The sequence below is a fragment of the Phaseolus vulgaris genome, chromosome 2 (assembly GCF_000499845.2).
Source record: "Phaseolus vulgaris cultivar G19833 chromosome 2, P. vulgaris v2.0, whole genome shotgun sequence".
NCBI lineage: Eukaryota > Viridiplantae > Streptophyta > Magnoliopsida > Fabales > Fabaceae > Phaseolus > Phaseolus vulgaris.
In genome coordinates this window covers 41572965-41588657 of record NC_023758.2, presented here as the reverse complement: position 1 = coordinate 41588657, position 15693 = coordinate 41572965, and the positions used below count along the sequence as shown (strand labels likewise).

General features: G+C 35.4%; 1 protein-coding gene across 1 annotated transcript; it reads right to left on the bottom strand.

Annotated features, from left to right (window-relative positions):
• Window positions 1-670: 670 nt before the first annotated feature.
• LOC137812189 (alpha,alpha-trehalose-phosphate synthase [UDP-forming] 1-like) lies at window positions 671-13774 on the bottom strand. The gene is made up of 17 exons (XM_068614106.1): window positions 13386-13774; window positions 13023-13120; window positions 12459-12847; window positions 12034-12148; window positions 11756-11857; window positions 11487-11637; window positions 11259-11347; window positions 10119-10167; window positions 9799-9899; window positions 3775-3962; window positions 3163-3280; window positions 2782-2955; window positions 2582-2704; window positions 2404-2491; window positions 2107-2237; window positions 1877-1975; window positions 671-1240 (listed from the first exon to the last, which is right to left on the bottom strand). Exons 1-17 carry the CDS (start codon window positions 13753-13755, stop codon window positions 854-856), a joined length of 2772 nt encoding a protein of 923 aa, XP_068470207.1. The 5' UTR covers window positions 13756-13774; the 3' UTR covers window positions 671-853.
• Window positions 13775-15693: the final 1919 nt, after the last annotated feature.

Genomic DNA, 15693 nt, shown 5'->3' with positions numbered 1-15693 from the left:
GCACACAACCATATGTATATAATTATAATAGTCTTTGTATTAGCCAACGTATTCTTTGAATTATGTTTGATGATTTTAATATATTATAAACTTAGTTTTGAATGGTTTAAAATTTGTTTTTATGTATCTCTAAAACAAATGTTTTTTTTTGTGTGAAAACATACGAAAGGGGTAAAATGAAATGTATTTATCAATAAAATAAACTAAAAAAATTTAATTTAAACTGCTTTAAATTTGGACAAGAATTGGTTTTAAACTTAAAACTAACTAGATGATAAAAAAAACACAATGTAATAGGATGTATTAAACTTGTGCAGAAAATTTGTGGACATTGATTTGAAAATCTTTGAAAATAATTGAGATGTCCTCATTACATGCCTCAGATGTTTAGTAAAAAATTCACAACATAAAAACATTTTGATTTATGAATAAATTGATCTGAAGGGAAGTGATCAATTTTTAGGAATAATGATGTCAAAAGCAGTTTAGAGTAAACTTCAGTGTAAAATTCTCAGTCCAAGGCAAAAACCAGCACTTTTTTTTGCTTTCTGTTAATCGTGCTTTGAGGAAAAAGTAAAAGCAATTCTTAAAGAAAACCATAAACAAGTATTTTTTTTAGCAGAAGTTTCAAACCTAGGTTTGAGAGATACAAATATGCTAAGAGTATGTTGCCAATGTCTGCATTCATTCAAATCACATGGTCTTGTAACTGTCAAGGTACGCTTACTGCGTGCCTGTCCCAGGTTCAATTATTAGTCAGTTTATGCCTAGCAATGAGATATACAGAGCATTGCCGAATCAATTGACAAGAATAGACACTTCACCAACAAAAAACAATATAAAAGACAATCAGCTAAGTTGTTGGTGAAGAATGTTTTGCCAAGTCACTTAAGAGGTTGACAACATCATCTGAGGTTTTAAGAAGGTAACGTGCACTTGATCTTTTCCGTCCAACAACACAAGAGAAGTAATTATCACCTTTTAGATCAAGCACTGAGGAACCCTCATGCTGTGATATTTTATCACGATATGTTGGTCTCGATTGGTCAATTTCTCTCTTTTCTATGTTTGACAACGAACGTTGTTTCTTGTAATGAGCTGTCTTAATCCCGGCTCTGTTGGCTGTTAATTTTTGCACAGATGATGGTCTGTATGAATTGGATTTGCATAGCATAGCTCTTGGCACTGGAGGTGATTCACAAGGGAGCTCTGGCTCAAAAAATTTATACACATCTTCGTCCTGAAACAGCTCATTTATACACAGTTAATTTTAGTTTGATGTAAGATCAATATAAAATCAATATTCTCCAAGAATTTCATTCTAATTTTTACATTCCAGCTTTGAAAAATGTGTCTAGTCCTTGGGTGATGGGAACTGAGATCCAAATTATTTTGGAAAGGATTCTTTATGGGTTTTAGGTAGTTAACTATTAGGAGTACATGTGATAAAAAATTAGTTTTGTATTTATCAAATCTTTTAGAAAGTAGTTCTGTATGAAAATCTGTATTCATAGAAAGGCCTATATTTTTGGTAGCTATGTTATGCATGGAAAATACCTGCTGGCAGTTATTTATTAGGGGTACATATATAGCAGTAAGTTATGTAAATAGGGAGTGTGTAGTTATTTTCAGGCTGTGGACATTGAATACTATCTGTAGGGAGACTTCTTTCTGCGGGAAAGTAAATGTATTTCTGTATTACGTGTGATTTCAGTGTTCAATATTATAATTTATTACCTTATCAATTGATGTTCTAACATTAGGATAGTCACGATACTGTTACAAGGCAACACTCTAGTCATTTTTAGTGCTACTTCTCTGAAAGTACAAAGCCACAGCTGAACTAAGAATAGAAAATCAAATGAAGTACACTCACCTTGGCTAGAAAGTGCCCAATGCATAGGACATAATCAATTGGTGCCTTCATGCCTTTGTTATGGACTATCTCTCCAAGGATACGATCAATAGCTGCTCCCTGTTCCAAAATACCAAGTAGGAAGACAATAAAAAGAAGTGTCAGGTGCTAGCATGTAGAGGAAATAAAGTTTCTGAACAGAAAAGGATAGGTGAGAGACTCTAATAGCCAACTGAAATTGCTTATTATACCTTTGACACGCCAACTGTGCGCACCTCAACTGATCGACCACCTTGGACAACATCAAGAGATGCATTTGATATTGGTCCTGTCCACAGATGCTGAAGCAAATCTCTTGCTTGAATCCTTCCAAATTCAACATCTAATATTAATTGCAGTCACAATAAGTTAGCAATGAACCATAGAAGGCTCCCACTTTTCTAGGAAGGGAGTAAAGTGATGATGTGTATCAACAGAAAAGTCTTATTAGAAGAAAATTAGTAGGTTGAAAAATAAAAGGGAATATGGGAACAAAAATTGTCAGATACCTGCATACTTGTAATTCCATACTATTGAAGTCTCCCTAAGCTCAAAATGAGACCGTGGAGTTCTTTCAGTAAAATACTCAAAGACATGCTGGAATTTTATAAAAATATGAAAAAATTCAGACTAGAAAAATAAAGGAACTTGATATGAGAAACGCTTGGATTCATGCAACCAGTCTACCTTCACGCTATCAACCCAATCCATGCATAAATTTTCAGGCATGGTTGTCATCCACTCACTTGAAGTGAGTCGCAAAAACATCCCATTTTCCGCTGCCAACCACATATTAAATTCACTGAAGTTCTGCATGAAGTAGTTGTTAGTCCAAAAGCAAATGTTGCTGAAAATGAAAAAAACACATGGACTTTTCTTGATAATACTTTGTCCAGGACTGCTCGATTGCTCCCACTGAGAAGTACTATTGTTGTCTGTGGATCATCGGATAGCTTCTTTAAAGTTTCCTTCAGATTTGGGTGTAATTTAAGTTCCAGTTCTCTAATTTGACCAGCCCGTCCAAGGGAATCCACTGGTTCAGTCAAAGTGGCATTGAAACCCTGCAGTGCAGTTATCATTCACAAAAACTAGTGGAAACACACAAGTCCTCAATTCTGTTTCTATTTAACATGTGCGGTAGACTTGTACATGTAATATCAAGTTAGTTTCGGTATCCAAATGTAAGCATAATACTTACTGCGCCAAATAGGATGACTAATTTGGAACAGTCCTTTATTCAGAGTTTGATGATCCAACTAACAGCTTACCAGTATGATTAATCGGTTATTGGATTTTGAGTAACAGTCAACTGCCACTTTGTTGGGAAGCAACGGAGGATCTTGTCTTGTCCTAAGCTGAGCTTCAACAATGGTATCATTCAGTTCACTGTGCAAAAAGAAAAACCTTGTAGAATAAATAATCATGAAAAGCAAAAGTGGCACAGATCATCATTAGAAGGTCAGGTCAAAATCTTGAGCAATAGACAAAGCTAATATGGCTATTTCAAATAATGGAATTTCCATTTTTCCAGTGACAATATTTGATCAACTATATTTGCAATTGACAACTTACCTAAAATTGGATTGTTCAAAAGAATAAAGAAACCGGTGAAGCCTTTTCTTTTATCTACTTTGCATAAAACAAATTGAATGATATTACATAGGCATATCATAAAACAAAATTTCTCAACTTTTTCTGTCATGCTAGTCCTTGTGAAAATAATGTAATGGATGGCAGGCTCAAGGCATCAAGTTGTCATCTGTAACTGTTCCATCTTATCCTAACTATTGCAGGTAGGATGCTTGGTTTACAAGAAAAATAAAACAAGAAACAAAACTGACCCGAGAAGAACAAAGCGCAAGCAGTGTTATAGGATTAACCTCACAAAAGTTGCAGCCCATTCTTGTGATGTGTGAGTCTTCACATGTTTGAAATTAAACTGATGCCGTTTTTCTCTTTCATCAGCTGGCATATCCAACGCATAACCAATAGAAGCAGCAACTTCTGTGATGTTCCACGGATTTACCAAGATAGCACCAGCACCAAGAGACTGTGCTGCACCTGCAAACTGATACCATATAAAGAATTTAAAAATATTTGATAAATACTGAAAGCTCAGTCACCTGGTGATTTTGGGAGTAAATTATGTTACAATAAAATAATTGTAGATATAAAAATTTGTTTATATCTTTAAAAAATTATATTTCCTAACAAGTATTAACTTTATAAAGGGTATGTTCTATATGATCTACGGAAGTCTTGAACTAGAACCTATTATTAAACCCTATCCTTGTCTATCTGTCACTTCATCACAAATCTTTCTGTTTTTATTTTTGCATCCAACACTCATGGTTATACACATAAAAAAGCTAAAAACAGAAAGTATATTGCTTTGAAGAGGTTAATCATTTTGTACATTTACATTCACAACAATGGTCATAAAATGAAGAACATGAACATTATACTTAATATACATCAGTAATGCATCATTGGTTACAAGAACACAAGGGAAAATTTCTGTAACTACATAAATTTCAGTCTGTCAGCAACCATAATACCCTGCATCAAAAACAATTATTTCATGTCATCCAAGCTTATTCTCTTGCAAATGTCTTTCTACAATGTTAACCTTGCTTTTAGTGTAAGTACCACTAGGAGAGAGCAACAGGCCACTCTTTTTTCTTTCTAGTTAATTAAGGTATGAAAAAGATAAGATTAAGGTGCTATATATGAATATAGTAATAAAGGAAACACAAACTTGTATATAGTTCTTAACACTTGCAAGCTTGACCAAGTTAAGGCGGGGAAAGTATTATTCATTAAATTGCATTTTTTTTTTCATGTTTTACTTGCACAAAATCAGGGATCTTCTTCCCTTTGGTGTTTATCTAGTAAATTTTGTGATCATTCTGTAATTGCAAGTTCTGATCAATTCATTGCTTTCTCTTCTACAGTTAATGCTATACAATACAATGTAGCTGTTAAAGATGCCCCAACACCTATATCAAAACAAGAGCCCTCTATTATGCTTTGTTGACTTTGGTCTAGTCTAATCCTGGACCTTGGTCCTTTCTAGGTGATTATAATGTGGGGCAGGGTAGTCATGAATATCATGGTTACAATACCTTGGCCAATCTTCCTGTTGAGGAATTCAATATGTGGATCGATCATAATCACCTAACTAGTCTTCCTAGTTGTGGTTTTCAACTCACATGGATTAACAGTAGGCATGGTAGAGCTAGAACTGACAAAAGACTTGGTAGAGTGGTTTATAATTCTGAAGGGATGGATGCCTGGAGTATGGTCTTTTGCTGTACTTTCCTATATGTTTCTTGAATCACTTTCAAATTTTCATGCAGCATGAAATTGACACTAGCAGATGGAAATCCTCCTTCGAATTTAGAGCTATGTGGACTAAACATCGAAATTGTGAATCTGTCATTCAGGATGCCTGGGACACTTCATGGAGTGGCTTTCCTATGTATGTTTTACTCGTGAAATTAAAGGAAGTCAACAAGAAACTCAGAGTTTGGATTGTGAGATTTTAGACAAGGTTCAACATAGAGTTAATTCAGCTATGCAAAGATTGAAGGAGATTCAGTCTTCCATTGATATTGATATCATGGATGATGGTCATAGCAGTCAGGAACAACAAGCTTTGAAAAATTTAGAGTTGGCTTTATCTATTGAATACGAGCTTTGGAAGGAGAAAGCTCATGTTTTCTGGCATGTTCGGAGTGATCGTAATACTAAATATTTTCACAGAATTACTATGATTAAATAAGCCACCAAGCATATTTCTATGCTCAAAACTGAGGACTGGGGTGTCACAGATAGAAAAGCATTGGAGGATCATGTTGTCAAATGCTTTTTAATGATGATTACATTGAGAATACAGACACAGTCAATTTGGATGTCTATGTATCACTACTACAATTCTTTAAATATGGATTGTCAACCCCTAATTACAAGTGAAATGCTGATGTTCTTATTCCCAAAGAACCTGGAGCTGACAAGATGGATAATTTTAGACCTATTGCATTAGCTAAATTCAAGTTTAAGACCATTACCAAGATTTTGGCTGATTGGTTGGCTGTTATGGCTCCGAAATTCATTTCTCCTAATGAGTGTTAGCTAACATGATAATGAAATTTGACATTAAAAATGCATTTGACACAAATTGGCTGGAAATTTCTTTTACAAGTTTTACATCCGTTTTTGGCAGTATTTCTACACTAGGACATGGCATGGCTATTTGGAATGAATATGTTCCTTCTTCTAAATCTTTTTTGATCCAGCGGCTGCTACATAATCAATTACCTATTGAGGACAACTCGATCAAGGGAATCATGTTCATTGTTTCTAAATGTTGTCATTGTCTAAAAAATATGAAATCTGCGGACCATCTGTTTTTTCAGTACGTTCATTTGTGGCTAGATTCTGGGATTGGCTTGGTTCTTGCTTAAATATACACTTTGATCATAGTAGCACTCTGAATGTGCTGAATGTTTTAAAAGGGTCATGGACTAAGTTTGTCAGTTTGGTACTTCAATCTGCAATTTTCCATATTATTGATGCTATACGTTTCAAAAGGAAACTTGCTGTTTTAAGAATGTCTAAGTTCCTTATTTCAATTTCATAAACAAAATATATCATGGTGTCTGTCTATACACAGTTGGTAAGTTTTCTTCCTTTACTATGAAATCTAACATACAGGAATTTTAGGTGCTTAAATTTTTTGGAATTAAAAGTGTTGGAGATCCCACATCTACTAGAGATTAAGACATTTCATAGTATATAAGTGGGTGCAAACCTCACCTTATAAGCTAGTTTTATGAGGTTGAGTTAGGCTTAAAGTCCACTTTTTAATATGGTATCAAAGTCAGGTTCGAGCCTATCCAAGCGATTGTTTGTTGGGCTTATCAGACCACTCGTTATCGGGTCGTTATCGGACTACCCATAATATGTAGTCTCACCCACAAGTTGGTAGCCTCAACGTGTGTTGGAGATCCAACATCCAGTGCCAATCATCCGGAAGTAGATCTTCTATCAAACGGAGACCCTGCCCAATCAGCATCTGAATAACATACAACTCTAGTATGATTATTGTGACCATATATCAAGCCTTTTTCCAGGAGAACCTTTAGTGTATTTCAATATACGAATGTCTGCATTCCAATGATCAACACATGGTGAATTAAGAAATTGACTCACCACACTAACAACAAATGAAATATTTGGATAAGTGACAGTAAGATAGTTCAAATTTTCAACTAATCTTTTGTACTTATGATATGAGAAAGGCTCCCCCTAACTAGGTAAGAGTTTGACATTAGGATCCATAAGTGTCTCAACAAATTTTGAATTTGTTAATCCAGTTTCCTCCAAAATATCCAATGCATACTTCCTCTGAGAAATAACAATACCATTGTTTGATTGTGCTACCTCAATCCCTAAGAAATATATGAGTTTGCCAAAATCTTTGGTCTGAAAGTGTTGACACAGGTGTTGTTTTACTTGTAAGATGCCATGGTGATCATTGCCCGTAAGAACAATGTCATCAACATATACTATAAGATAGATACACCCAACACTCGAGTGACGATAAAAAACCGAATGATCTACTTCACTGCGAGTCATACCAAACGGTTGAACAACTGTGCTAAATTTTCCAAACCAAGCCCTGGGAGACTGCTTGAGACCATATAAGGATTTGTGGAGACAACATACCAATCTAGAAGACCCCCCCTGAGCAACAAAGCTGGGAGGTTGCTCTATATAAATTTTTTCCTACAAATCTCCATTAAGAAAGACATTTTTGACATCCAATTGATAAAAAAACCATTGTTGAAAAGCAGTCATGGCTATGAATAAGCGAACTGAAGCCATCTTTGCTACTGGAGAAAAAGTATCACCATAGTCTAAATAAAAAATTTGGGTATAACCCTTTGCCACAAGACGAGCTTTGAGACGGTCAATAGTACCATCAAGACCAATTTCAATAGCAATGACCCACCTGCAATCAACAACCGATTTCCTAGAAGGTAAAGGAACGAGGTCCCAAGTTCCATTATTCTAAAGCGCACTTATTTCATCAAGCATGTCTTGACGCCAACCAGGATGAGCTAAAGCATCACCTACAGACTTTGGAATGGACACAAAAGAAATAGATGAAAGGCAAGTATAAAAGGGTTGAGTATCATTGGTGTATAATAATTCACCTTTTCCCAAACTCCTGAACACGTCTCAAAAACACACAAAAATTGTTTTAAAGATTAGTGAATAGTAGATTTAATAACAATGCATAATTGAGCATCAATGTTCAACCAACGGGAAGCCTCATTTGCAGCAACAGTGCGAACACATTGGGTAAGATGATCAACATAATCTTGACTCTTAAGCCATAATTTAATATTTGAGGCCCAAGTGTCATAATTAGTTCCATCCAATTTGTCAATAGAAAGGTGAACATTGACATGATTAGTATAGATAGATGGACTAAGCATAGTGGCAGCCGAAGAGGCCATAAACCAGTTGCCGGCGGCATAGTGGTAGGAGACGAATGGGCTCAATGGTAGGAGACAGATCCATAGATCTAGTTGCCATCCAATTGGTGACAACAGCGACAACAACAACGGCTCTGGCGAGATTTTGACGATGACAGCTCCGGCGAGATTCTGGCGACAGCGTGGGCGACTCCGACGTGATTCCGGCAACAACGAGGGCGGCTCTGACGAGATTCCGGCAAAAACTAGGGCGACTGACAGTGAAGCGTGAGTGCAAACCTTACCTTATAAGCCGGTTTTATAAAGTTGATTTAGGCTTAAAGTTCTCTTCTTAATATGGTAACTGAGTCATCTCGAGCCTATCCCAGTGATTATTTGTCAGGATTATCAGGTCACCCGCTATCGGACCGTTATCGGACCATCCATAATATATAGTCTCACGCACGAGTTGGTAGCCTCAACGTAAGGGGTGTGTGTTAGAGATCCCACATAGACTAGAGATTAGAACATTTCATAGTATATAAGTGAGTGCAAACCTCACCTTATAAGCCGATTTTATGAGGTTGAGTTAAGCTTAAAGTCCACTTCTAAATAAAAAGTAATTATAATTCTTCCTCCTATAAGTTCATGGATTAAATACAATATTGATTGAGCAGCCAAAGGTTCACTTGGTTAAGTTGCTTTTGGGGGAACTTTTTGGGATTCTGCTGCTGTTGCTGGTTGCTTTTCTTTTCTTGATATGGATAGGGGATGGTATAATCCGTGGATAAAGAGTGGTTCAGGCTTTTTCTAGCTCACTCGTTGTGCCTTGGCAGCTAAGCAATCAATGGAATAAGACTTTGTGTAGGATTAAGTGGATGAATTTTCATGCATCACATATCTGTAGAGAAGGCAATTTTGTGTCTGGATAAACTTGCCAACTTTGGAGTTAGTCATCAATGTAATAGTTGGTGGGATTCCATTCCGGATTTCATTCGCTATGATTTTTGTAGGGATAGGTTTCATTTACCTTTTTATAGTTTTGTTAATTAAGTGAGTTTTGGTCTATTTACTGTATTTATTTTCTTTATTTCTTATAATATTGGTATGCTGCAAATGATTTATGCAGCTTGGGTCCAACCTAGTTGAGATAATCAGCTAAATAGTGATATACCTACCTTTCTACAAAAAAGGGTTTTACCGTTGTTTTACGAAATAAAGAGATAAAACTAGACTGTTGCACATTTCTTAGAAATACCTCAACATTAACATGCTTAATGGAAGAATCATTTGAAAGTTATGGTGATCTTAGTAAAACAAAAAGTGCTTCTTTCTCAAATATGAAGAACAATGAACAATCAGAAAATAAAAGAGAGGGAGCCAAAATAAACAAATGAGAACATTAAAAAACTGAATTACCTCACTTAAAATGAGAACCCCCTTCTTGGATGCTTGACACGCAACAAATTCATAGCTGACAAGATTCATTCCATCTCTCAAAGATGTAACAAGTGCGACGTCTAAATAAAATGAGGAGCATATGAAAGAAAAGTGAAATTCTTTACAAAAGTAGTGAAGTTTCCTTACTAATAACACAAAAGAACGTCCTACAGATTGAGTATTTCACATATCCAATAAATAGTGAAATGTGAAACTGCTTGGATATAAAAAATATTATTACTTTTGAATAAATAAGTACCACATGTACTAAATCTTATGTTATGGCAGAAAATGAGTACCAGTTACAGCATAGAGTGCACATAATTCATGAAAGTCAAGTGATCGATCCTGTAATCATTGAAAGAAATGGTCCAGAAATCATCACATGGTCGACATAATAATCCTAACAAATATTTTCTGAACTATCTAAAAATAAACGGGTGACCTCCTTTCATTTGTCACATCTTCTGGGAAAGATTAGCAATATTAATTACTTTGCCTAAAATTTTAAGCAATCAAGAGAAGGACAGATAATGAACAAGACAAAATACAGAGCCACTGTGTGCAAAGAACGGTCACACTAGTCACTTGAATATTTCCAAAAGAAAGAAAAAGAATATATAAATTAAATTTTTTAAGGAACCGAAATTTTTTTTTGACAACATTACAGAAATAAGTGATTGTTAATAGAAAAGCCCCAAATATTGTAAAATATATCCAGGTAACCTGGAAAGAATGTGTTGTAAGCTCCTTGGAGGAAAGAGACCAGTTATTGAAGATTTATTGCAATTTGGGCAAAGAATGTTTTATACTTTTATTGGGTTATTCTAGGTCATTTTATGGAAATTTTGAAAGAACTAAAATCCCATCAGGGTACTTTATAGTAGGTATGTTTTCTTTACTTGTCAGCCAAGTCTGTTATTAAATGGCTGCTATGTAAAAATTAAGATTTGTAAAATGAAATTCCTATTTTTCAGTTATGATTCCTGGTGAATTTCATAGGATCTGCTTAGTGGTTACTTCGATCATCTACCGGAATGTTTGTCCTCTTTTTTATTCCTTTTGCACTTGTCTTATACAACTTGACCAAATGAGAAATGAAGAAATGAGATGTGTTGAATATGTTTTAGATAATGATATGTTGTAAGACAGCTAGTAGAGAATGCAGATCAGAACACAGATCGAGAATAACAAATTGGTACTAACTCAAACCCAAATATTTGCATTTACAGCTTTTGGGTGGAAACATCATGATCAAATGGACAGTGTATAGAGCACAGACTAGTTTGTATCAAGGATCGCTCATATATAGTGATGTGTGAGAAATTTAGTGCTTTCAACGAGATTTCAAATAATAGATATTTGCATTGACACTGGTGATCCTTCCACAGTCAAATACCATGCAAGAAATCTAAGTTGTAAATGTTTAAAACACCAACCAGATGGTGAATTGGAACAGCTGTAAGTGTTCCAAATCTTCCATTGATGCGTCCTACAATCTCATGCACTTGGCTTGCAAGCTTTTGGTCTGTCAAAGCATTAAGTGAAGAGTGTGTCAGTCATTTAAAATTCCAATAACTAGAATAAGATGACAAACAAAATACATAAAGAAAGAGTCTCAATCAATGGGTCAAAACGCTTCAAACTTCTCTAGAGAAATAGCATACATTCAGGAACATCTTTTCTAGTAGGTACAGCAATTTGCAGCAAGACAACTTTATTGCGCCAGTGGGAATTCTCCTCGAGGAACTTTTCAAATGCCAATATTTTCTGAGGAATTCCTTTTATCATATCAAGACGATCGACACCCAACATTACCTTTCCATTTAAAAAGAACACGTTATTCACATTTTTAGAGAACAGAACCAAGAAACCATGCAATAACCTCCACTTCTCAAACTGTTGAACTTGGAACTTTGGCATATACGGTTCTCACCTTTCGGCCTGCAAATCTTTCTTTCAGTTCTTTCATGTGCTCCTGGACTTCTGGGAGTTCAAGGGCTTGAATGAATCTCTCAGAGTCAATCCCAATAGGAAACTGAAGTTTCACACTCCCAAAAAATAAAACATTGTCATCATGAGAAGGAAATCAGAGACTACATACTCATTGGTAAAGATATTCAATGCTGATAAACATACAACACGGGATGAAATTCCAGTTTTTACAGTTCGATGTATAGAATTAGAAAAGGAAATTAATATATGCAGATATACCGCAGCCACTCGAGTTAGCTTCCCTCGATCTTCTACTCCGTCAGGTGTGCCCTCAAGCCCAAGAATACGAGTACAAGCACTAACAAAATGCCTTGCATAATCATAGGTGTGGAATCTGGAATGCAGACCAATGTAAATATTAAAATCACATCATTGGATAAAATGTCTAGACTCAAAAATCATGGCAACATACGAACTTACCACGTGATATTTTTTACTAAATAGTGCATTGGACAAGCAAGAATAGTAAGTATCAAGGTGGAAGATGAATTTAGAGAGATTTATGGATTATCACTGTGTGTACATCTTACTTTGTTGACTACAATTTGCTTGTCCGTGCTTTTGATTTCTATTTATCGAAGGAACTTAGCTTGTAAATGTAGTATGATAATGATCATCAAGTAGGAGATGCATGAATGACTTACCCCACTAGGTCAGCTGCAAGAACTGATCTCAACAGCTCTGATCTGGATGGTAGAGTCCTATGTATTTCTGAGGAAGGAAAGGGTGTATGGAGAAACCAACCAACTTTCATTTTGTCGTTGCGTTCTTTTAAACATTTTGGAAGGAACATTAGGTGGTAATCATGGCACCAAACAACATCTCCTTCCTCATAATGCTGATGTACTACATCAGCAAATATTTGGTTTGCCTCCTTATATGCATCAAATTGGGATTGGAAAGTACGAGTGGTAGCAAGTCGATCTTCTTGCGGAAGCCCAAGGTAATGAAATAGAGGCCATAAGATGTTGTTGCAGTAGCCATTATAGTACTGATTAACTATCTCCTCATCAAGAAATACTGGAATACATCGCTGCAGTCAACAGCACATAATCAAGAGGACAAGATATTGATGGTTTTCTGTGTCTTTGATATTGCAAAGAGAAGAGTAGCTAGATTATCATTATTCACTACATTGATGAGAGGCCATATATATGTTCATGCTTGGTAATATAAATTTGACACATAAAGCAAAGAAGGCTTCATACCATTTCAGCCAAAGCTTTAGTCAATGCTCTCCGTCCAACATCATCAGGCACATTCACGCCAGCCCACCCAATCCATCTGGTATCAAACTCCTTTACACCTTCAACAGAAACAACAAGCTTCATACAACCTTCACTTGAAAAATAGAAAAGTTCGATCCATTCCTATGATCAATGGATTATTATTACAATGTTGTGAAGATAACTATCATTGCTGTGACTTGTGACCTCTATTAGATCTTCAAGAAAGGTAATTAATTAGCATAGCTGAGTTACAAACTTACAATAGATATATGAATCAGAAACAGATCAACAAAACACACCAAAGTAAAAACAATTAATGCAAGGTGACAAACTTTTTCTTGCCTAGAAGTGCACTGACTAGCCCTCCTACACTGATCTCAAGTTGATATGACTCCACACCATCTCTAACAGCAGACACTGGCAACCTGTTAGCTACCACCAACAAACGTTGTTTGTTTGGCCTCTCATCTTGCTTATTCGTTTCCGTGGCCTCTTCCTCCTTATGAACACCTGAAATTTCATTCTCACTTATGCTTGAATCACTACAACATTGTTCTCCCTCTTTGTTGCCATCTCTTGCTTCATCAGTTGGTAGAGTGTTCTTGAAGGACTTCCTTAGCTCTCTTTCCCTCAGAAGCCTTTCCAATCTAGACCTTGGTGTTAAAGGGACGTAGTTATAAGTGTTTGCTGGCGTACGCTTGGACTGAAACATGTCAAGCCTTTTCACTTTTTGATTCCTACAAAGACAGAATTCTCACTCAAAAGGTAAAATTATTTTTCCTACTTCCAAATATTCAACAATCAACAATGCTCAGTCACATTCTGTAACAAACACGGAAATAGTTGCACATTCCAATCAATGTTACCTTTTTTCCAGTTTCATTTACATTCCTATTCCTTGCCAAATGGGAAATTGCACTCAAGAGAACTAACAAGCATGCTTTGATCCACTATCATTACTCAAAGTTGAATGCCTCCATAGGCTAAAACAACTTTTCTATCGACAAATGAATCATTCTTACCGATGACATGCGTAAAACAACCGTCAGGCAAATATATAATTGCAATGTTTGTGATCACATTAGAGAAATAACAGGACAAGGGGGAGGAGGAAATTGGCTTTTTATAAATGAAATAGAATCGTAAACAAATTATTGAAATGTATTTAAAATTCATAGCAATTTCATGACCACCAAAACCAAAAAAAAGTTTTAGGGAACAAAACACCCGTAACATACCTAGAACAAATTTTGCGTAGACATTGAAATGAAAAGGCAAGGCAAAATGAATGGATAAATGAACAGAAAACACATTCACAATAATGGATAAAATGACTTAAGGCATCAGAAGCAAGTTAAATCAGAGGCAGCAATAAACATACTTGAAACATTATTGTAAAGAAATTGAACGGAAAAAAGAGGCCTATTACAGGGAGGGGTGTAATTAACCTGATAATTAGGAGAATGCAGATCTCTTAAGATGATTTCACTTCACATTAGTGTCCACAACTCCACGTTGTTTGACATAGCGTGGTTTTGTACAAGTCATCAAAAGGGTTGTGGCCATGATGGAACAAGGAATTGGTTTGAAAGGGAAAAAGGAGATCATGTATATATTGAAAGAGAACACATTAAAGAGTATAATGCATTAAATTATTAGATTAATCTAATTATTCTCATCCAATGAAACACCAGCCATGCATGTTATAGTATGGTTATATACTACACCATATCAACGCTTTGAAGTTTAAATAATAATGTAAATTATATGAATTGAATAAAATTACGTTCACGTAGGATTTTAATAACAAAATGTTCACCACACTTGCTCAAACATGAGACTATGGATATGAACCTCAGCTAGATTTGATTTGTTTTCGGGTTTTATTTTCCTCTTTTCTTGGCCTAATCATAGGAAATTCATGAACTGAAATTTCTGCATCGGCTACAAATATGCGTCAATTTTCTCTTTCGTAAAAATAGGTCAACTCGAAAGTTTGAAGCAGTGAGAAGATATAACATATTCCTACTTATGCCTATGATATTATATATATATATATATATATATATATATATATATATATATACACACACGTGTGTGTAAAATAATAAGAATAATGTAAATTTAATCAATCTAACTATTAAATTAGAATTCTATAGTGACTGTTTCTTCCTGCACCTCCATATCTTCTTCTGACACCTCCATACATAACATGAAAATACATTTTTATCCTTCTTGTGCCACCCCCATAGAATAACTTCCAGATTATGTAATCCAGAAACACATTTAAAAAAAGACTTCCGGATTACATAATCCGAAAGTTAAAAAAGACTTCCGGATTATGTAATCCGTAAAGTAATCATGCATCTGAAAAAAGACTTCCGGATTATATAATCCGAAAGCTAATTACAAATTTGAAAAACGACTTCCGGATTATATAATCCGAAAGCTAATTACAAATTTGAAAAATGACTTCCGGATTATGTAATCCGGAATATTACAGAGGGGCATTTTTGGAAATACGAAAATATATGGAGGTGAGAGAAGAAGGTATGGAGGTGCAGGAAGAAGCAGCCTTCTACAGTATGCAAGACATTAGGTCCAAGGCCCATGCCTTTTTCCTTTCTTTACCTTTTTCCGTCTTTTTCTT